Source organism: Tenrec ecaudatus, chromosome 12, assembly GCF_050624435.1.
Source record: "Tenrec ecaudatus isolate mTenEca1 chromosome 12, mTenEca1.hap1, whole genome shotgun sequence".
Lineage (NCBI taxonomy): Eukaryota > Metazoa > Chordata > Mammalia > Afrosoricida > Tenrecidae > Tenrec > Tenrec ecaudatus.
This window is the reverse complement of record NC_134541.1, coordinates 27,670,251-27,694,062: the sequence shown is the minus strand read 5'-3', so window position 1 is coordinate 27,694,062 and position 23,812 is coordinate 27,670,251. Positions and strand designations below refer to the sequence as shown.

Here is a 23,812-nt window from a genome sequence, read left to right as displayed (position 1 = left end):
TTCCCTAGGCCCGCCTCCTCACTGTCATGCCTGGCCCCACCCCTTCTGATTTCACCCAATAGCCCAGCCCTTCCGGCAAGTGAGCTCCGCCCCTATTCCCTAGCGAAACTGGTTTTCCTTGGTCTGTCTTTGCTAAGCCTGATTCCGCCCTGACCAGACAGGCTCCGCCCCTCCTGGCCCGGCTCGCCCACCCGTCGCTCTAGGCCACGCCCCACCAAGACTCCGCCCACCACAGGCTCCGCCCCTAGGCCGGCCTGTTTTTTGCCCGCCCGAGCCCTGGCGGCGATCTCAAAGGCGGCCAAGGTGCTCAGAACTTGACGTGATGGGGCTTCCTGAGGAGCGGGGCCGAGGCGGCAGCGGGACCGGGGGCCAGGAGGACCCGAGAGCCGGGAATCGGCCACAGAGTTGGGCTCCGCCGCCCGAGATCAGCCGATCGGCGCACGTCCCCACGCTGCAACGCTACCGCGAGCTGCACCGACGTTCCGTGGAGGAGCCACGGGGTGAGGCTGGGCCCGCGAGGGCCTGCGGGACGTGGGTGAGGAGAGCAGTGTAGGTTCCCTGAGGAGGGAGCAATGGAGGCGTTCCGTTGGAAACAGAGGTCCCATGAGGAAAAGCGGGTTTGGGGGTTCCTGAGGAGATGGGGTTCCCCGTGAAGAAATGGGTATTCTCTGGGGGGAGTTTCTTGAGGGGTGGGGGACTGAGAGGTTCCTGAGAAAGAAGGTGAGGGGTGCCTGGGAGCCCTGAAGGTGAGGGGTGCCCTGATGACTCTGGGCATTCTTGAGACGTGGGCTTCCGTGAGGAAGTAAGGGGGTCCTGCGAGGGGCTGTGGGGCTCCAGGAAGAAGAATTAAGGCTCCTTGTGATGGGAAGGAGAGAGAACTTTCAGGAGAAGAAGAGGGACGTGGGGGGAGAGTCGAGCGAGGGGAGTGCCTTGAGGCGGGAGGATCAGCGGAGTCCAGAGCAGAACTTTTCTTGCCTTCCTTTCACACGACTCAACTCACCCGCTGCGACCCGGGACCTTCTGCCTGGGAGCTAGTCCCCACGGTGGAGGGGCAGCAGCCAGGTCTGGTTCTCAGCCCCCCTCGTTCAGAATGCCAGAGCGAATGTTACTACTTCAGAAAGCCCAGTGGAAATAACCCGTTATAAGACTGAATGCGACACTAACATGTTACCACGTGTGTGAAAAATTGGACTGAGATTATAGTAACTCAGAAATCCCACAGATGACTCCATGGCTTTAATGAAAATACATGAGGTGTCTTGCCTACCCTTGCCTTCAGACTAAGTTACTTTCACTTTGACTCTCAAACTCACTGCCATCCAGTCAATGCCAACTCAGAGCAACCCTACAGGACAGGGTAGAACTGCCCCTGGGGTTTCTGAGACTGTCACTCTTTAGGGTAGTAGAAAGCCTTATCTTTTTCCCAAGGAGCAGGCTAATCACTGCTGTCCTTGGGGTTAGCAGCCCAACCTGTAGTAACTCACTGTGCTATTAGGGCTCCTTCACTTTCTGTAAGGAGTCAAAATTGCACCCCAGTTGGGAGGCAACATGTCTTTAGTAGTGGTACAAGTGTGGGCCAGGAATCAGATGCAGGGAAATCTAAAACGCCCCTCTCATTTACTCTCAAACCAAAACAACGTCAACAATAACAACAACCAAAAAAGTTGTCATACAGCTCTATGTGTTACACAGTAGACCAGCTCCGTTGAATTTTTCTGGTTGTAATCTTAGGAAGTAGATTGCTAAGCATTTCTTTCATAATGATACTTGATTGAGCCAACCAGGCACATAAGCAAAACAAAACAAAAACCCATTGCCATAGAGACCCCATATAGGACTGAGTTCCTTAGGGTTTCTTGGCTATAATCTTTATAAAACCAAATTGCCAGGATTTTCTTTCACAGCATTGCTGGGTGGGCTTGAACCACCAACCTTGGGGTTAGTCAAGGAATGCTCCACCCAGATTGAAAAACTCATCAGATTCTTTTTCTTCATCTAGAAGATAAAAATAGTAATACTCATTCATAGTTTCTAGGAGAACTAAAGTGGGTAGTAAGTGTACATTATAAAGTGCTTACTGCACAGGAGACATTTAATAAATGGTGACTATTTTAATAGGAGCCCTGCTGGCATAGTGGTTACTCATTGGGCTACTCACTATAGGGTCAGTAGTTCAAAACTACCAGCCAGCTCCGTGGAAGAAAAATAGGGCTTTCTAGACCTGTAAAGAGTTACAGTCTGTGGATTAAAGACCAGTAAAATTGTTTTTAAAAAGAGAGAGAGTTACAGCCTAGAGAACCCACAGGGGCAGTTCTGCCCTGCCCTATAGAGTTGCTGTGATGACAGTTAGTTTGAGGGGCTTTTGTTTGTTTATTGTAATAGAGCATGGAGAAAGCAATTACAAACTTATGGTTGGTTGCTGTAAACAGTGTCCAAGTTTGAGTTCTCAGATCTCATTTCATTTATTTCCCTTCTTTTCTCCCAGGCTTGCTCCCAGGCATGGCTCTGACTGTCACACTGAGAACTGTCACACTGAGAACGCCCTTTTTTGTGTCTGGCATCTCACTTACTCTGACCCTAAATTTCATAGATTTGTAGACCATATTTGTTTACGTACCTTGATGTTACACCATATTAAGCATGACTGTAACGGACTTAACCACCCTTCCCTCCAAAACTTACTCTCTTTGATTTTTCTAACCCCTATCAGTGGTGCTATCACAAATTCTCACATTTCTCATAATTTTTTTCCTCAAATAAGATCTGTTATTTGTAGATAGATTTCTTCTTGCTAAGAACAAGAAACCTCATATGATTTGATGTAGGTAGGATCTGTTATTATCCCCATCTTACAGAAAAGGAAACCGAAGTTTAGCAAGATTAAATAATTTGTATGAGGCCATAAAACTAGTTGGTTCATGGAGCTGGGATTTGAAAAAAGCCGTCGTCTCCAGAATATATATTCTTTAAAAAATTTTTTTAATAAATCATTTTGTTGGAGGTTCATACAGCTCTTATAGCAATCCATGCATTAATTGTATCAAACCTATTTGTACATATGTTGCCATCAACATTTCCAAAACATTTTCTTTCTACTTGAGCCCTTGGTATCAGCTCCTCTTTCTTCCCCCTCCCTCTCCCACTCGGAACATATATCCTTGATGGTTTCCCTATTCCACTTCCTTGCTTTTCCCTGGTCTCAAATGTGGTCACCACGCTATCTCAAATACTACTTCAAAATGTCTCTCAGATGTACTTTTTCTTTCATTCTCCGCTACTCTTTTAGTTCAGGAAAGCAGGTTCCTAATTTGTTTTCTCTCTTCTGATCTCACTCACATTCATCTTAAATCTAATCTGGATATATTTAGATTTATCTGAACACTTTTTATCTTTCATAAATCACTACAAAATTATTCCCTTTCCCCAATAATTTAAAACCTGCTTAATCTATCAAGGGGTGGGGGAACTGATACCAAGGGCTCAATAGGAAGTAAACCTAGAAAAGAACGATGGCAACATATGTACAAATATGCCTGATGTATGGTGTTGTAAGAGCCCCCAATAAAATGATCTTTTAATTAAAAACCAAACAAATCTGCCTTTCTTTCAAAACCTGTGGATAATCTAGCCCTAGCCTAACACACCATTCTATCCCCCACTACTCCCTACCATACCCTTCATTTTGCACAACTCACTCTCATTGATATTCTAGTACATACAATTTCCTTTCCCATCTCCTTCCCTTTGTCTCTTCCCTCGTGGCCATCTATTTAGTCGAATCCTACCAGTCCCATGGAGTTCCTTGATTATCCCAATCTATGCTTTCTTTCTTGTTGTAACTTCTTTAATGTTTAAAATTTATGCCTAGAAAACATCTAGATTTCAACTCGTTTTCTTCATTCCTTGATGATGGCTATAGTGCTATATAACACATACCCACTATTACCACTTAAAAAAGGTTTTGAGTTGACACATGTATTCATTATAGTCATAACAAAATGAACTTTAGAGTCAGCTCTGACTTTTTATTCTGGTTGCCAACTTTGTGGTCCCTGGGAGAGTTTTATTGCTCTTTGAGCTTCCTTTTCCTCATCTATAAAATTAGGATAATTAATATAAACTTCATAGAGTCATAATGTAATAAAGATTAAATGAGATTATTTTACTCTCTAGTTCATGAATGGGATTCACTAGGGCCAATTCCCATTTGCTTCTTCCTTAATGGCTATGTAGAATTCTATTGTACTACAAGTTTTCATATTGTAGTGTTTTAGGCTGTGTTCAGGTTCACTACTATAAATAGTACTACTAAAACATCTCTATAATCACTTTTTTCTTTTGGGATTATTTTCTTGGAGTGTATTTCTCAAAGTTGAGGTAGTAGATAAAAAGGTTTTTTCTTTATCATTTTATTGGGGGCTTGTACTACTCTTATCACAATCCATACATCCATACATCCATTGTGTAAAGCACATTGAGAATATTACATCATTCTCAAAACATTTGCTTTCTACTTGAGCCCTTGGTATCAGCTCCTCATTTTCCCCCTCCCTTCCCGCTCCTCCTCCCTCATGAACCCCTGATAATTTATAAATTATTATTATATCTTACATTGTCCGACGTCTCCCTTCACCCACTTTTCTGTTGTCCATTTCTCAGGGAGGAGGTTATATGTAGATCCTTGTAATCAGTTCCCTATTTCCACCCCAGCCTCCCTCCACCCTCCCAGGATTAGAATGTTTTATAGCTCTTGTCAGGCATTACCCAGCTGTCCAGAAAGATTGTACTGATTTCTTACAATGCCAGTATTGTATAAGAATATCTGGTTCCCCAGGGCTACTGGGAAATTCGTTTTAATAATTTTCTAGTTTTTCTAATTTTATTAGTTTTTAGTGATACTTTGCGGCTGATTTAATTTGGATTTGTTTAATTGATTTCAAGATTATGTGATTTAACTTTCAATTATATTCTGTCTGATACATTAAAAATCTTTCATGTATTTTTGTAACTCACTCACTGCCTTCAGGTTAATTCTGACTCAGTGACCCTATAGGACAGACTAGAATTGCCCCTTTGAGTTTCCAAAGCTGTAAATCTTTAAGGGAACATTTCCCAAAGAGCAGCTGGTAGTGTTCAAACTGCTGACCTTGCTACTAGCAGCCCAACTCCTAACCACTACAACTGGGTTACAAGTTGGTCTGCCAACCACATGGCTAGTAGTTAGAAACTACCAGCACTCTGTGGAAGAAAGATGAGAATTTCTGCTTCTGTAAAGAGTTAGTCTCAGAAACCCACATGAGCAGGTCTACCCAGGCCTATAGGGTTGCTGTGAGTTGGAACCAACTTGATGGTAGTAAGCTTTATGTGACTTTAAGCAGATCATTTTGCCTGTATTTGCTATAAAATAGGAGCAGCGATCTTTAAGATTCCGTCTATTGTTACGGTTCTAGGTGTCTGTCACCCCTCTGGCTCCTGATCCAGCACATTTATCTCTCATCTGTGAGGGGTTGGTTCTAGAACATCTGAGGTATACTGAAACCCAAGGTCCCTTGTATAAAATCAAATTCAACCCATTACTTTCCAGTTGATTCAGACTGGCCCATCGCCTTTCCAAGGCTATACATCCTGATGGAAACAGATTATGACATCTCTCTCTTGCAGCGGTTCAAACCACTGATCTTTTGGTTAGCAGCCCAGCACTGGAACCATTGTGTCATAGGGCACCTTTCCTTATATAAAACTGTGCATCGCTTACATATATTCTCTCATCTGTAGTTTAAATCATCTCTTGTTTTAAGTGCCATCAATTAAATTCTGACACCTTTAGGTTACTTATAATGCTTAATGCAGCGTAAGTACTTTGACTACATAATTGTTATGTTTTGAATTATTCTTGGATATTTTTATATGTGGTTGGTTGCCTCTGTGGCGTAGAACCTGCAGATACAGAGGGCCGGCCGTTTTGAGAATATCCTGAATTCTCTGAAGTTGTTGTTTTCATCTGTTGAGTGCATATTCTCTTGAGTAGCCAGGCATATCTTTAAAAAATATAAATCTGATCATATCATTCTTCTTCTTAGACTCCTTCAATGGTTTCTCATTACTCTGAGGATAAATACCAACTCCTTATGCCCACCAGGACTACGTGATCTGTCCAGTTTATGTATCAATTCCTGAATTTGCACTCAGCCTCAGGGCTTCAGCTTCAAAGGAGTTCCTCTTAACATATATCCTACATTTTCTTCCATCCCAAGGCAGTTACTTTTCTGGTAGGGGAGTGGAGAAAAACTCCTGTTCAACTTTCAGATTTTAGCGAAATGGCCTTCTTCAGGGAATTTCAAATCTTGACTTATACCTGTGGGCTCTTGGACATGTTTTTTAACCTCTTTGATCCTTTTCCAAATCAATACAGAGAGGGTGAAAACAATTCCTATCCTAAGGTTGTGGTGAATACTAAATGAGATAATACATATACTATTTGGTGTAACATCTGGTACATAGCAAGTAACACTTGGGCAAGTAGTAGAAGAAGGAGATTTAATAAATAACTGCTGAAAAGGAACAAATTAAGAGCAGAAAGAGGTGATTATGAAAGGCTCTGTGAATAAAGATTCATTCCTTTCACTACTCTTAACAACTGGTTGGCTACTAGACTGAAACTCTAGTGGAACCACCTAGTTTTTCCAGAGCTTGTCAGTTTTCTGCCTTTAATAGCATGCAGTCTTGCACTTTTCTGTTGTCCTCTCTTGTGGAAAGTGTTTGAGTTTTCCGCCTCTGACAGACTGCCGCCTTACACAAGTGGCAGCTTCCACCAGCTTTGCCTTGCACGTACTAGGCAGGATGCTAGTCACCACATGTCGGGTCTGAATACATGGTAAGAAGATGGTGCTTTAGTTATCTAGTCCTGCTGTAACAGAACCACCATAAATGGATGGCTTTAACAAACAGAAATCTATTTTCTCACAGTCTAAGAGGCTTTAAGTTTGAATTCAGGGTGCTGGCTCTAGGGGAAGGCTTTCTTTCTGGGTTGGCTCTGGAGGAAAGGTCCGTGTCTCTTCTGAGCTTCTGCTTCTGGGTGATCTTCATATGGTAAGGCATCTACTGCCCTCCATCTCTGCTTCTCTCCTACTGTGTAATCTCTCTCCCTCTTTCTTTTTCCAGTTAACCAAAACTATTCATTATTTTCTTTTGGACACATGATGTTTGTTACAGAGTTATCAGCAACAAGAGAAGGCAAGTCACGATGTGTGAGCATTTAAAAAAAAAAGTTTTACTGATATACAATCACATACCATACAATTCAATGGTTTGAATCGATTTTATATCATACCCTACACTAATTCCGTCTCTTTAGACCATTCCCAATTGGATTATAATCACAGACATAGAGCTTAGGATTCATAATACATATTTTTAGGAGACACAGTTCAATCCATAGCAGATGGCTTGGCAGTTTTGAAGAAAGGAATTTGAGCCAAGATTCAGCTTACGAGGGGAGAAGCTGGGTTAGATGAATGGTGTGTGAGAAGATGAGTCAGATAGAGTGACCCAGAGGATGGACCCTAGAGTTGAAGCAGAGGATTTGTGGGTTCCTCTTATTTGTAGACTAGGTAGTCATCTGAGGATCATTGTGTCTGCAAATCTTAGTGATATCTGGGCTTCTCTTTCTTGCAGAGTTTTGGGGAAGCATTGCCAAGGAATTTTATTGGAAGACTCCATGCCCTGGTCCATTCCTTCAGTACAACTTTGATGTGACTAAAGGGAAAATCTTCATTGAATGGATGAAAGGAGCAACTACCAACATCTGCTACAACATACTGGACCGAAATGTCCATGAGAAAAAACTTGGAGATAAAATTGCTTTTTACTGGTAAAAACATCATTTTATGGTCTCTGACAGATAAAACCAGGCACCCCTCATATTTCTATAGTTCACAAATATTTTAAAATCTATTAACTCATTTTATATTTAAAGTAATCAAGTAGAGTAAACAAAGTATCACTAGCTTAATGTCTCAGGTGAGGAAAGACACTTTAAGAAAGTTAAATGACTTCCCTAAAGTCGCATACCTAGTACATGACAGGGCTGACATTCAGGATCGAGTATCCTTCTAGCCCAGCGTTCTTGGCTTGTGGTTGGAGTGAAAGGAGTAGAGAAGGGAAATGAAAGGGCATTTGCTTCTTGTTATTTTTCTGAGGGGGTTGGAGGGAGGAAAATGGGTTTTGATTTTCTCATTACCACCATCATCAGTACCGTTTATTGAGCTATGTACCAATGTTCGATGATTACAACAATCATTTTGTTTTCTTTGTTTTACATAATGGGTTTCCAAAAAGTTTATAGAAAATTGAATTAAAAAGGAAAGAAAGAAAATCGAATAGAATGATAAACTTTTTATTAAGTTTTATTAGTTTAGGATTGAGCCACATATCATGGTTTTAAATAATTGAATATTTGTAACACCAAAATATCTGTAACTTCAAGAAATTTTTCTTTTTAAAATATTGATAAATTTAAAGTATTCTGTGAGGAAAAATCCTTTTTATAAGTAATTCTTAAAATCATTATTTTATAACCTTATATAAAGGAAGCCAGAATATTTACATATGTCTGATTGATAATCTGATGTCTAAGCTATCCCCTTTTAAAAAAATTATTTTATTGGGGGGCTTGATAGTAGAACTTTTTGAAGCCCCCTTGTATAGGAAAACTGAAATTATGGGCAGTTAAGTGACTTATCCTCTGTTGTAGAGATAGCGAGAAACATGGGTGAGTTTCTAAACCCAAGAACTGTATTCTTAATATTACGCTATACTACCACTCTGTTTACCTTAGCCTCCCAACAGTCCTGCAGAATCGGTATTCTTAGTTTCATTTTATAGATGAAGAATAGAAACATAGGGTTATGTAGTGTGTAAAATGAAGGAGGCAAACTAAATCATTGTTATCCCAAGAATGATCCCAGAAACATTCATTGTAGGGATATTAGCAGGAGTTTCACAATTTATGGAAGAAAATGAGTATGGGACATACTACATAATAAATTACCTTTGTGCGGTTCATTCCCAATGCATGCTAACATAGAAAAGGCTCCAGAAGCCCAGTAAAGACACTTGATTAATTTTGTTTAACATGGGATTTCCCAAGTTGGTTTGAGTCCCAAACACCACAAGAAGAACAGGTTATGGAGCACCTATGTAGGAAACATGGTAGTAGATAATCTCTCAATTTATTTCCAGTGCAAAACTCTGTAACTCCATAGTAAGACATTCTGCTTTAATGGGTCACTTGCTCATAAGAATGTTTGAAGATACTAAGTACTTAGCCCTCTGCAAATTACGGATACATGGTGGAGGGGTGGGAGACAAGTACCATATGGGCCATTAATAGTTCTTTTCTAAGGCAAAAAGCAAGCTACAAATACATTACAAGAAACTCCAAAACCCATTACCACTGAGTCAATTCCAATTCAGGAACTCAAAGGACAGATTGGAACTGCTCCTCGGGTTTTCTGAAGTTATAAATCTTTTTGGATACAAACTACCTCCATCCATCTTTGTCCCAAAAAGTGGCTGGTGGGTTTCAACCACTATTTAGTTAGTAGCCTAATGCTTTTTTTTTTTTGCATTGAGTAGCCTAGTATTTAACCCACTGCACTATCCGGGATCCTGTGTTACAAGAAAATAAAGTGCAAATTTGTCAGATATTACCCCATATTTTAAAATAATGTTTCCACTATTATTTCCTTATCTTTTTAAAAGAAAGCATTGACTTCCTATTATGATAGTTCATAATTTATTTCTCTTACACCCTTCAGCTTCCTATGTTTTTAATATATTTATAGCTTTGCTTTTCAGTTACTTCAAAAAATCAGTGTTCTTAAAAGAAGAGAAGTATATTATGATGGTATTGTCTTTGATATACAGATTTTTGTTTTTCCTGGAATTAATAATTGACTGCTTTTTTAAATTGAAATACCTGCCTTTATCATATACTCAATACCTTCTAAACTTTCATATGATTTATTCTATTGAGCCTCCTTTTCTCCCCTTAAGTCCTCCTTCTTGAAGTCCCATTCTTTCCTGCTTGAATTTTTGCAAATGACATCATTTTAGTGATTCCTCCAGTTAGTATATTTCTTATAGAACCACAGAGTGCTCTTTTTCTCTATTTAACTATGTAATTTATTTTATTTTAACACCTTCTACATATATATTTCAGTGCCATTGATTATACTATGTTATGCAATCGTTATTGGTAGCCTTTTTCAAGTTATTCTACCACTATTAACATAAGCTCAATGCCTCCTAAACAAAAACGCTTTCCTCCTTGACCAACATGGTAGCTATTGGTCAACTTTGGTTTCTTTCTTTTTTTCTTAGTAGTTTTCCTGATATAAAATTCACATATTCAAAATAACAATTTATAAATTATCAAGGGTTCATGATGGAGGGGGAAGCAGGAAGTGAGGGGAAAAATGAGGAGCTGATACCAAGTGTTCAAGTAGAAAGCAAATGTTTTGAGAATGATGAGGGCAACAAATGTACAAATGTGCTTGACACAATGGATGAATGTATGCATTGTGATAAAAGTTGTATGAGCCCCCAATAAAATGATTTTTTTAAATTCACATACACTTCCATTGTCAAGTCACTTTTAAAAAGATTTGTATATATGTCATCTCTATCCGTTCTAGTGATCCCTCCCCCCTCCTGCATAAACCATGTCATTTAGCTAGCTAGCTGTGATGACATTGGCAAACCACCTTTGTAGCTCATGCCTTGTCTTGTTCTGGGACATGTCTTTTGCATATGCTGAAATAATCCTCAAAGGAAATAGTGCCCTTTGGAAAGTACTTTGAGTAGCCAAAATAGAACCATATTAAGGAAGAACTTGGCCTTTTACTTTTGGCATGACACATTGTAAAGGTTCATGGAGTAGTAGTATTTTTAGAACTTGAAGTGACTGTTAGAGTTCATCTAGGCCAACTCTCTTTACAGCTGAGTAAAGTAAGGGCCAGAGAGGCAAAGTGATCATAGGCCTTTTTGGAGCCAGAGATTCCAGAGAGCTTCATTCCCTGTCAACTGTTCTTTTCACCATAAGATGTTCCTTCAATTATTCCAGGAGCCCAACACTTGGCTGGGACCGATGAAAAGAAAAAGTTAACAAAGTAGTTGCATTAATAACATTTATTAAAAATTCAGGCAAAATATACTATTGTGTTTAAATGGCTCAAGCCATGGTGTCTAAGAATTTACATTCTATTTGGGAGTATCAAATAAGATTATATAAAATAGTCTGAAAGCAATTATAAACCAAATTGTAAAGAGCCACTTACAAAAATATTTCAGGAAAGGAGAAACCATTATAGGGAGGTAGTATGACAAAAATTAGAATGATCTTTTTTGTCACACTAACTTAATTTGAGTCATATTTGGCCACTAGCTAACTGTATGATCTTAAGTAAATTACTTAACCCCTTGAGCCTGAGCTTTCTTAACTCAAAATTGGAGTAGAATTGTTTTTTTCTTAGAGTTGTGACTGAATAGGGTTGACTAGTGTGACACACCATTATATCTAATTCTTGACATAATGAGATCACTCAGTAAATATTAGCTATCATTATTACTATTATATTGGATAGTAAGAAGACTAAGCCTATTTGAAGTAGAGTTTGTGTAGGAAGCAATTTAGGCACCTAAGGTAGTTTTACCAGGTGTTAGGCACTATTCTGAACAAACAAAGTTTGAAATTAAATAAAGTCTCTGCCTTCATGATGGTTATATTCTGGTTTGAGGAGAGAGACAATAAACAAACTAATATATATATAAGATACCCACTGCCATTGAGTCAATTCAGATGCACAACAATCCCAGAGGACAGAGTAGTACTACACCCTAGGGTTTCTAAGACTGTAAAAGACGTCTTTTGTCCAGACTGATGCTGAGTATTAACTGCTGACTTTGTGGTTAGAAGACCAATGCTTACCCAGTGTATAAATACACACACACATACATGTATACATATATACACATACATACATATAGATAAACAAAACTTACTGCCAATCAAGTCTGTTCTAACTCATAAACTTTTAACTTTTCTTAGACTGTAAACGTCACTGGCAAAGGAAGATCCACCTTTTTCCTGTGGATTGGATGGTGGGTTTGAACCTCAATAAGTGTGAGAGAAAAGTGCAAATAGGAAAAGGGAATGACAATGCAGAATAGGTGTTGATCAGGGCAGGCCTCTCCAATAAAGGTACCGTTTGAACAGAGATCTGAAAGAAATGATGGCATGTGGATAATTGGGAGGGAAAAAGAGGGAAATGTTCCAGGTATAAGGAAAAGCCAAGTACAAAGGCCCTGATGTGGGAAAGCAGGTATACTAGCTAAGATGTTAGTGTAGCTGGAGCATTGTGACCTAAAGAGAGGGAATAGTAGTAGGAAATGAGGTCCAGAGGACACGAGATATTCCAGAACAGCGGTTCTCAACCTGTAGGCTATGACCCCTTTAGGGGCTGAATGACCCTTTCACAGGACTCTCCTGATTCATAACAATAGCAAAATGACAGTTATGAAGTAGCAGTGAAAATAATTTTATGGTTTGGGGTCACCACAACATGAGGAACTGTATTAAATGAGGAGCCATTGGACAATTCTGAGCATAGGAGTGACATGAGTCAACTTATATTTACAATTAATCTGACTTCTGTAGTGAGCATAGACTATAAAAGGCAAGAGTAGAAGTGCGGAGACCATTTAGAAGGCTGTTATAGACATCCAAGGGAGAGATGACAATGAGAGGAAGCTGGGGATGTGGTTAGACATGGTTGGTATGTGGATCTATTTTGAATGAAAGTTTGAAAAACCAAACTAGTTGCTGTTGAGTCAATTCCCACATGGTACTCACTATATGTATACAGAGTCAAACTGCACTTATAAAGTATGACCTTCAGGAAGCAGACTGCCAGGTATTTCTCTCAAGGCACCGCTGGGTGAGCAAAAATTGCCCACCTTTTCATTAGTATAATCTAACATTCAATCATTTGTGCCACTTAGAGTAGAGCCCGTGGAATTTGATGATTTGGATTGGATATGGATTTGGATTTGAGTGAGAGAGGGAGATGAGGTTGTCTGCAACAGTGGATAAAGTCAGGTTTGGCAGCTCTTGACCATTTTTGGAGACCTCTAAAAGGATTTTCTTAAGGGAGCCCTGGTATAGTAGCAGGAAGGTTGTTTTTTTTTTAATTGTTTTATTAGGGACTTATACAACTCCAATCACAACCCATACATGCATCAATTGTGTAAAGCACATTTGTTCATTCATTGCCCTCATCATTCTCAAAACATTTGCTCTGCACTTAAGCCCCTGGCATCAGGTCCTCATTTTTCCCCTCCCTTCCTGCTTCCCCCTCCCTCATGAACCCTTCATAATTTATAAATTATTATTTTGTCGTATCTTGCCCTGTCTGATATCTCCCTTCACTCCCTTTTCTGTTGTCCGTCCCCCAGGGAGGAGGTCACATGTAGATCCTTGTAATCGGTTCCCCCTCCCTCTACGTTCCGAGTATCGCCACTCACACCACTGGTCCTGAAGGGATCATCCTCCCTGGATTCCCTGTGTTTCCAGTTCCTATCTGTACCAGTGTACATCCTCTGGTCTAGCCAGACTTGCAAGGTAGAATTGGGATCATGATAGTAGGGGGTGGAGTGGGGGGGGGAGGAAGCATTTAGGAACTGAGGAAAGTTGTAGTTTTCATCGTTGCTTCGTCATACCCTGTCTGGCTCGTGTTGTTGTTTTTTTTGGGTTTTATTTTTATTTATTTATTTTTGCAGTTTATTTATTTATTTATTTATTTTAACAATTTATTGGGGCTGATACAATTCTTTTCACAGTTCATACATATACATACATCAATTGTATAAAGCACATCTGTACAGTCTTTGCCCTAATCATTTTTTTTCTCTTTTCTTCTTTTACATTTTATTAGGGACTCATACAACTCTTACCACAATCCATACATATACATACATCAATTGTATAAAGCACATCTATACATTCCCTGCCCCAATCATTCTCAAGGCATTTGCTCTCCACTTAAGCCCCTTGCATCAGGTCCTCTTTTTTTTCCCCCCTCCCTCCCCATTCCCCCCTCCCTCATATGCCCTTGGTAATTTATACATCGTTATTTTGTCATATCTTGCCCTATCCGGAGTCTCCCTTCCCCCCTTCTCTGCTGTCCCTCTCCCAGGGAAGAGGTCACATGTGGATCCTTGTAATCAGTTCCCCCTTTCCAACCCACTCACCCTCAACTCTCCCAGCATCGTCCCTCACACCCTTGGTCCTGAAGGTATCATCCACCCTGGATTCCCTGTACCTCCAACCCTCATATGTACCAGTGTACAGCCTCTGTCCTATCCAGCCCTGCAAGGTAGAATTTGGATCATGGTAGTTGGGGGGAGGAAGCATCCAGGATCTGGGGGAAAGCTGTGTTCTTCATCGATACTACCTCACACCCTAATTAACCCATCTCCTCTCCTAAACGCCTCTATGAGGGAATCTCCATTGGCCGACACTTGGGCCTTGGGTCTCCACTCTGCACTTCCCCCTTCATTTGATATGATATATATATACATATATACACATACATATATACATATACACATATATACACATACATACACACATATCTTTTTTTTTTTTGCATGATGCCTTATACCTGGTCCCTTGGGCACCTCGTGATCGCACTGGCCGGTGTGCTTCTTCCATGTAGGCTTATTTGCTTCTGAGCTAGATGGCCGCTTGTTCACCTTCAAGCCTTTAAGACCCCAGACACTATCTCTTTTGATAGCCGGGCACCATCAGCTTTCTTCACCACATTTGCTTATGCACCCATTTGTCTTCAGCGATCCTATCATGGAGGTGTGCAGTCAATGATATGATTTTTTGTTCTTTGATGCCTGGTAACTGATCCCTTTGGGACCACTCGATCACACAGGCCGGTGTGCTTCTTCCATGTGGACTTTGTTGCTTCTGAGCTAGATGGCCGCTTGTTTATCTTCAAGCCTTTAAGACCCCAGTCACTATCTCTTTTGATAGCCGGGCACCATCAGCTTTCTTCACCACATTTACTTGTTCACCCACTTTGGCTCCAGTCATTGTGTCGGGAGAGTGACGTGTTGTTGTTTTTAATGAAAAGTTTTACATGGAGGAATGAGAGGATAACATCTACGATTAATCTAGATATTGTATGACCTCGCTTATATAAAAAGAGAAGAAAATACAAATGTATAAAGAACAAAGTTTATTAGTGATTTCTAGGAGAGAGAAAGGGAAGTTGCTAATGGTGACGGAAATATGGCATTGATAAGGTAGAGTTGCATAGCCAATTATTATAATTGCTACCAATAAGTTATACACTTGTAGAAAGTTAAATTGGCAATGTTGAGTGATAGATATATTTACAAGAAATAACAAGAAAACCAAAAGAATACAAATAGTAGCTGCTGAAGTTACTTGTGTAAACCAAAAACCTGAGATTGGAGGTTTAGGGTCATGGTTTCATGGGACATCTCAGTTAACAGACCTAACATTGTATAAAATCTTTTGTGTGTGTGTGTGTTTGTAAAATCTTAAGACAGACATTGCTTACTAGTTAAGCTAAGCTAGTGTTTGATTTTAAGGAGACTTTAGGGAATGTTTTTGATTTAAGGTTTAAAGATTATCTTCATAACATAAAGGATCCTTGGTGACATACTGGTTATGCTTTTGGCTGCTAACTGCAAGGTCAACACTTCAAAACCACCAGCTGCTCCGAGAGAGGAAGGCGAAGCTTCTACTCCCGTAAAGAGTTACGTTCTCCAGAACCCACAGGGGAGGTTCTGGTCTTCCCTGCAGGGTCACTATCACTTGAAATCGACTCGATGGCAACGAGGGAGTCTTTATAGCACTTGGCCTCGTCAGTGTTTATGTGGTCCAAGGGCTAAATTTGAAAGACATTGGTTCTGACTTCTTTTCCACTGTCTGTTTAGTTGTGGCTGATAGTAGGATTAATGGGGATTTATATGTACGTGTGTGAGAAAGTGATCAGTGACAAAAGTATTGGGATTGTCACTTAGGGAGAAAGAGTCAGTGATGAATATTACTGAGGGAGAGGTGTTTAATCAGTTAAAGGGAGACTGGGATTTGGGAGGTTAATTTATTGGTTCCTGAGGTGAGGATGGAAAAGGTGGCCAGTGGCTAAATATTGTGGTGGTTTGTTTTTAGCTACTCAATTTCTAGACTATTCCAGGAGAGGTCCCCAATCTCCAAAGTCTGAGAATTTTTATTTAATTCATTATTTCCATTGTTTGCTTTGGCTTTCCTATGGCTCTCATTGTCTCTGTGCCACCTCATCTTCTGCTAAAATCACTGCTCTCTCTCCATAAACTCTCACTATATTTTAGCCCTTCTTTAGGCATTGGAGCTGCTGAGAAGCAGGTGACTTTAGGGACGGCCTTAGGATAGAATCTCTGCCATCAGAAAGCTTCTTTCTGGCTGTGGATTCCAGTGTGTCATGTGGAATCTGTGGAATCTCCCAGATTCCTGTAGGTTGTTTGTGAGTGTGTTTATTGGAGAAGGGGGGGATGGTTTGCAGAGTGAGATAAGCACATACTCTGACAAGGGGAAGATTGTCAAGATGACATAGAAAACCACAGCCCTAGACTCTTGTCTTAGCGTTCATGCTCTGGGACTCTGTTAATGAACAATGACCAGGCCCAGGAGTTCACTTCAGTGATAGGAGTGGGATGCTTTTCTTGTCCCTGATTTCACTGGTTTCCTAACAGATCTTTCCTAAGATCTACTGATTAAAATGTACTCAATAGGGAAAAACACACTATTGGGAAAGAATATGGCCTGAGACCATTCCTTTGTCTTCTTTGGGCATTCCCTTTGTTTGTGTGGACACTCTGCAAGTCCCTGACTCTGATCTTCCAGAATTCAATGATTATTTTCGAAGAGGAAGTAGTCTTTAGAAGTCTGTTACAACCTGTGGTGATTATATGGTGACTCAGTAGGATGACGAAGCTTGTGTTGAGATGGTAAGAGAAAGGGAAGATGTTAGAAGTCTGTGGTGAAGGGTCTGAGGAAAGTGTCTACTTCCCCTCCTGGACTTTATACCGCCACTAATAAGAGCACAGACACTTGAGGGTGATGGGAGGTATGTGGGGAAATGCCTGTTTCCTGCTTGAATTAAGTGGGCAGATGGCAGAAAAAGTCTGGGGGATTTCATGTTTAAGGTGAATCTGCTTCTCTTACTCTTTCCTGAGCTTCATGACCCTTGACACCATCAGGGACCCCTTCATAAAGCGTTGAGAGAAGACAATTAAGTGTGTTGTCCAAGTCACTAGACTGTTTTAGACTTAGGGGAGATATGACTAATAAATGTATTGTTCTGTGTGTGTGTATGTACATATACTTACTGTTGGTTACAACTCATTAGTGCTCCAAGGCTGTAAATCTTTACGGGAGCATGTAGCCTCATCTTTCCCCAATGCTTACCCAACAGCATCCCCAGAGCACATTTATAGAAACGCACATATGTACACACATTTATTTTTTATACACATATGTACATATAAACACATACATATACAAAAGTAGGTTCTGGATTCTGCTTGGATTCCAACTCCTACTCTAACACTAATTGGCCAAGTTATTTTACCTCTTTAAACCTGTTTCTTTTAACTTGTACAATGGGAATAATAATCATTTCTAATATGTAGATTGTTGTTAGGAATAATTGGAATAACATGTATAAAGGACTTATTGCTTGAGAAACAATATTTTTTTAATACCTAAGGCAGGAAATAGCAGAATTCTGTAACTGTAGTCCTTCTTGGGATCTGTAGAGCTCACTTGGAAAATCTCTGATCTAGGCCTGTGTTCAATTTTTTTTACAGTTTTATTAGCACTTCATCAACATGTCATACAATCCAATAATTCAATTATATCAAAAGAGTTGTACAATTGTCACCATATTCAATTCTTTAACATTTTTTTCTTCCTTATAGTCGTTGTTATTCATGTAATTATTTTTTTCTAATTGTGGCAAAAATATACACTACAGAACATTCTCCAACTTCACAACTTTAACTTGTATAATTCAATGTCATTTATTATACTCCTCATGTTGTACAACCATTATTGATATCTTTTTCCAAATTATTCTACCATCATTGACATAAATTCAGTGCCCCCTACACAAGAGCTCTTTCCCCTTCATCTATGGTAATCATTGATTTTTGATTTCTTTCTTTCTTTCTTTTTTGCATGGTCTTCTTGATATAGTACTCACATATATATTTCCATGGTTAAATCGTTCTGAGGCTGTTCGAGATCCTTGACAGTGACTAGAGGGGATCTGTCAGGGGCTTAATCTGACTAGATACTCTGCAGATGGATTTTGGGCTCCCACTGTTCTCCACAGCCTTCTACAAATTGGGTGTTCCCAGTTTAAGCTCTGATACTTTTTCCTTTGTCATCTTTGGATCACACAATCTGGTGGGCTTCTTCCATGTGGATTTATGGCTGCTTGTTTGAATCTAAGTCTTTTAAACCCCAGACACTATTCCAATTGATAGCTGGATACCATCTGCTTTCTTTACCATACTTTGCTGTAGCACCCTTATCTTCAGTTAATATTTCATGAAGATGAGTATGGAGCAGGACCCTGTTATCAGAAGTAACTGTGAATTGGGGCTAGAGTTAAGTGGGACCCCAGAATCCATCTGCTTTTCCTCCTGTGTTCAATTTGTATGGATGAAATAATATAGAGTTCACACCTTCAAATTACTTATATGATATGGTTTCCTGAACAATACCTTCATCCTTTACAATCAGTCTCCTCTATACATAATCTAGCTTGTAAATATCTCTTATTAAAAGTATTACAGGTATGGTTGGCCTTACTCACTCAAAAACTCACTGCCATTGATTCAATTCTGAGTGTAGAAACCCTATAGGACATAATGCAAGTGCTCTGTGGGTTTCTGTAAGTCTTTAGGAGAGTAGAAAGTCTCATCTTTTTCTTCTAGAGCAACTGGTAGTTTCAAATTGACGACCTTGCAGTTAACAGCCCAACGAGTAATCCACTACCACTACACCACCAGGCTTCCTGTGGTTGGCCTTACAGAAGATCCTTATTATCATTTTTTATCTGACTTTACATGTCTAAAGTTGGTTTAGACCTGTTGACAACCACAGTCTACCACTAAGCTTACAGTTTTCCATAGTACCTAATTTTTTTCTGATTTCTTTCAAAATGAACTATCTCACCTTTGCTGAATTTGGGTATTTGTTCCCTTATTTCTTCAACCAGGGAACTTGACATTTGAGGAACTTGAAGCTCAATGAGGAAGTAACTTGGTCAGTGGCACATAGTGATTAGAACTTGTTCCAGAAAAGCAGATATCTAAAACCTTTGTTATAGATACGTACTGTGGTTTTATTTACACAATCTCTGCTTCTTAGACAATTTACCATCTGTGTAGCTTGTATTTAAAAGGCTTTGGGCAGCTGTTTGAAAACACTAGCCCCTCCACTGGAGACAGACGAGGCTTTCTACTCCCATAAAAAAAAAGAGTTAAGTCTTGGAAGCACACAGGGGGCAGTTTTACCCTACCCCAAGGGGTTGATATGAGTTGGAAGGACTCAGTGGCTATGAGTTGTCAATGTTGATGACAATTTTTAAGGCCAAAGACATTAAAAGGCATAGTTGAGACAATCTATGATCATGGAGTTTTAGTCGCAGAGGTAGTGAAAAGTGGTCAGATGGAGTCAAGAATGTCTCTAGGGTCTTTGGTATGAGCAACTGGAAAATTGGCTTTCCATCCTCAAACCAAAAACTCACTGCCATTGAGTTGCTTCTAACTCACAGTGACCCTATAGGACAGCAGCAAAGTGCCTCTTTTGGGTTTCCTAGACTTTAAATCTTTATGGGAGCAGACAGTTCAGTGTGTAGCCCACTACAGCACCAGGGATCCTTAAATTTCCATTTTTGTTAAAGTAAAAAAGATCCTGGAAGGAGAAAGAGCAGGAACTTGAGTTTCACATACATAGAGTAAAATTGCATTTGTGACAAGTGCTAGGAAGAAGAGGGAGACTCTTACTGGGGAGTAAGATTCTTATTGGGGAATATGGAAACTTTTAAAAAATTCATTTATTTTATTAAAAGATCATTTTATTGGGGCTCTTACAGCTCTTATAACAATCCATACATCAATTGTATCAAGCATATTTGTACATATGTTGCCATCATTATTTTCTAAATATTTACTTACTTTCTATTAAGCCCTTGGTATCTGCTCCTCTTTTTTCCCTGCCTGCCCTCGACCTTTGTGACCACTTGATAAATTATAAATCATTATTATTTTCATATCTTATACCGACTGCTGTCTCCCTTCCCCCATAGTTTCTTTTATTCATCCCCCTGGAAGGGGTGGAGGGGTGTTATGTGGTTATGTGCCAATCATTGCGACCAGTTCCCTCTTCCTGTATGGGAGACTATTACTGGGGCATTTAACCTTATTAGAAAGACCAAGGAGGGCATACTGAGGAATTTATGAGTCAGCTGAGATCTGAAGATTGAGAAGCAGCTATCTGAGTAATGTCCAGAAGAAAAGCATTCTAGGCAGAGGGACTTGAAAGTTCCAAGGCCCTGTGGCAGGAAAGAGCCCTGGGTGTATAAGAAAAAGGATAAGGAAAGAGAAGTAAAAGGGGGGCAGTGTGACTGGAGGACAGTAGGGTCAAAAGGAAGAGTTTTCACGTCAGAGATAAGTAGAGATTTAGGCCTCAGGTCACAAAAGTAGTTCATAGATCCTGGTGGGTTTTGTTTTTAACCTAAGGATAACTAGGAACCATTGAATTTCAAGTAAAGGTGTGTTAAAGCAGATTTTTTAAAAGACTACTCCTTTGATAATGCACATATTAAAATGGTTTTGTTTTTAAAGGCCTAGCTTAAAAAAAAAAAGAGACCTAGCTTGAAAATCTGCATGACAGAAGTTCTAACCATTGCTTTGTGACCTTCCGCAAGTTATGAGATCTGTTTGAGTCTCAGTTTTCCTGACCCTTCAAATAGGAATAACAACTCTTTTCTGTCAGTCTCAAAAGATTGCCACAAAAATTAGATGAGCTGGCAGGTGAGGAAACATACTGAAAAGACTTATTTATTACTAAGGTGGTATCAACACACTGTTTTCACAACTTGGTTTATGGAGCTGCCTGCCTTGAGTAAGCCAATTCTTAGACAAGTGCTCGGGGAGAGAGCGAGAGATTTATTGTATGTGATATTCAAGGACATAGAGTGGGTACAGTCCATCAAAGAATTGTTTCTCCAAAAACTGAAAGGAGGGGACTTTTTTATGCATTAGAAAAAGAGGGGGTCTGGAAAAGGAACATTAATAATCTTGTAACTAAATTATAAGGTATTAGTTAATATTACGTTATTTTGTCCTAGTGATCAGTAGTTGGCATGTTTTGGGCAGTGATTTCACAATGGAGCGATTTTTCTTGCTTTTCTCTCTGGGACTAAAAAGAATAAACTTCACTCTAGTTATTCGTCAACAAACATTCTTCTGGCCTAAAATTACAAACGAATCATTTGTTTGCATTCTTACTGCTAAAGAAACTACAGCAAATTATACTCAAATCATAAAATTCTTAAATCTTAGCCCACTCTTCACTTATTTTATTATGGATCTATTTAATTCCCTTATATAATTTTGAGGTAGTTAGTTTATTGTGCCAACCTGGCCGATAAACACATGTAGGGTTAATTGAAGGGTGGAGGGATAAATGGCTCGGTGAGCCTCGCCTTTCTAGTTCTCAGATCTCTTGCTTTCTGATGGTCGGACCAGGGTGCAGCTGCCTTAGCAGTTCCCTGCTTCAGCTGGCAAGATTGACATCCCCAAGGAGAAGCCACCGCATGGACCTACCCCGCTGCAGCCCTGGGTGCTGGAGCAGCCGTTTGGAGACCCCTGCCAGGCTGAGATGCTTACACACTCAATGATTAGGCTTTCCACTTGTAGTTGGCATCATAATGTGTGTTTTGTGAGATGGAGGAGGACTTTGTGGATTGGTGTTGGACATATGGGTTAATGTTGGACTTGTGGGCTTGGGCAGCACTGGGTTGGGATGTTTTCTTGATGTTCATTTAACCTTTATATGAAACTCTCTCTTATACATGAGTTTCTGTGGATTTGTTTCTCTAAAGTATCCAGACTAATACAAATTTCAACAAATGCTATCTTAATCTTTTAACTTCCAAAAGAAAATAACAAAGGCAAGTTAGTTCACCACCAACTCCAACCATAATTACAAAGCCAGGCAATAAAGGCGAGCAAAATGCTCACTGAAGCCCAGTGTGATAATAAACATATAGCCTGAATACAGGAGGACATAGTGAAGCAGAGGGCTTCGGAGTGGCTGTCACACAGGACTTTTCTATCCCATCCAGATTGCCCTTTATCCCATGAATGTTTCGGTCCTTTCCTCAGGTGTGGCCCAAAGTCACCACTTCTAGAAAGTGTTCCATGACTGACTACATCTGACTTGTTCATTCTTTTTCTCTGCATCTTCTTTGAGTTTCCATTACTGAGTTTTCTCTTTTCCTCCTCTGATCAGTGTTTCCTAAGATTGGTGTTAGGTGGTTTGTTGTTAATGTTAGGTGGGTTAGGTTTCTCTAATTCAATATTGTAAACTTAAAAAAGAAAGGCAAGCAGTCAATTGGCACTAATTTCCAGGTGGCTACTCCCGACCAAAGCAGCTTATTCTACCCTTCCATGACTTGGAATTTTACAGCTTAAAACATGTGGAGGTGGGAGGGACCTTTAATTTAAGAGCCTTGTAGCAAAAGATTCCAGTTTAGAGTTACACCTGACATGTAATTGCAAAGTCTTTTTAGTTTCACTTAATCTGGAATATTCTCTTGGTCTTCATGGGATTTTCAATTTCAAAAACCAACAATTTCAAAAGCCAACGGCTTATAGTCAAAACTGAATTATTTGCTATTTCATGTATAACAGGGACTACCATCAAATTCACAACTTTATTTTTAATTGTGATAATACATAAGCTGATTTAGGTAGTTTAAAAATACCCTTACTTTGCAAAATTAAAAAACATTTACCGTAATTGCTTATGAATAGGGTAAACAGCACAAAATACAGTCTTTTATCTTGACAAAATTTAATTTTATGAAAAATGCCATTGATAGATGAAAACTTCGCCTAGGATTGTCATTGGTCTATAGGCCTATCTTGTGTTCAAGTTTAAATTCTGAACACTAGGTTTGTGGAAGGCTATGTGGGTGCTTGAGATAGTTAATTTATTGTGCCAACCTGGCCGATAAACACATGTAGGGTTAATTGAAGGGTGGAGGGATAAATGGCTCGGTGAGCCTTGCCTTTCTAGTTCTCCGGTCTTGCTTTGTGATAGTCAGACCAGGGTGCAGCTGCCTTAGCAGTTCCCTGCTTCAGCTGGCAAGATTGACATCCCCAAGGAGAAGCCACCGCATGGACCTACCCCGCTGCAGCCCTGGGTGCTGGAGCAGCCGTTTGGAGACCCCTGCCAGGCTGAGATGCTTACACACTCAATGATTAGGCTTTCCACTTGCAGTTGGCATCATAATGTGTGTTTTGTGAGATGGAGGAGGACTTTGTGGATTGGTGTTGGACATATGGGTTAATGTTGGACTTGTGGGCTTGGGCAGCACTGGGTTGAGATGTTTTCTTGATGCACAGTTAACCTTTATATAAAACTCTCTCTTAT

General features: G+C 39.9%; 1 protein-coding gene across 1 annotated transcript in view; it reads left to right on the top strand.

The window, feature by feature from the left end:
* The first annotated feature begins 249 nt into the window (after window positions 1-249).
* ACSS2 (acyl-CoA synthetase short chain family member 2) overlaps window positions 250-23,812 on the top strand; it is a 71,489-nt gene continuing 47,926 nt past the window's right edge. The window contains exons 1-2 of the mRNA XM_075563731.1: window positions 250-500; window positions 7,675-7,870. Coding sequence (XP_075419846.1) covers window positions 323-500; window positions 7,675-7,870 — 374 coding nt within the window. The 5' untranslated portion in view covers window positions 250-322. The remainder of the gene's footprint in view (window positions 501-7,674; window positions 7,871-23,812) is intronic.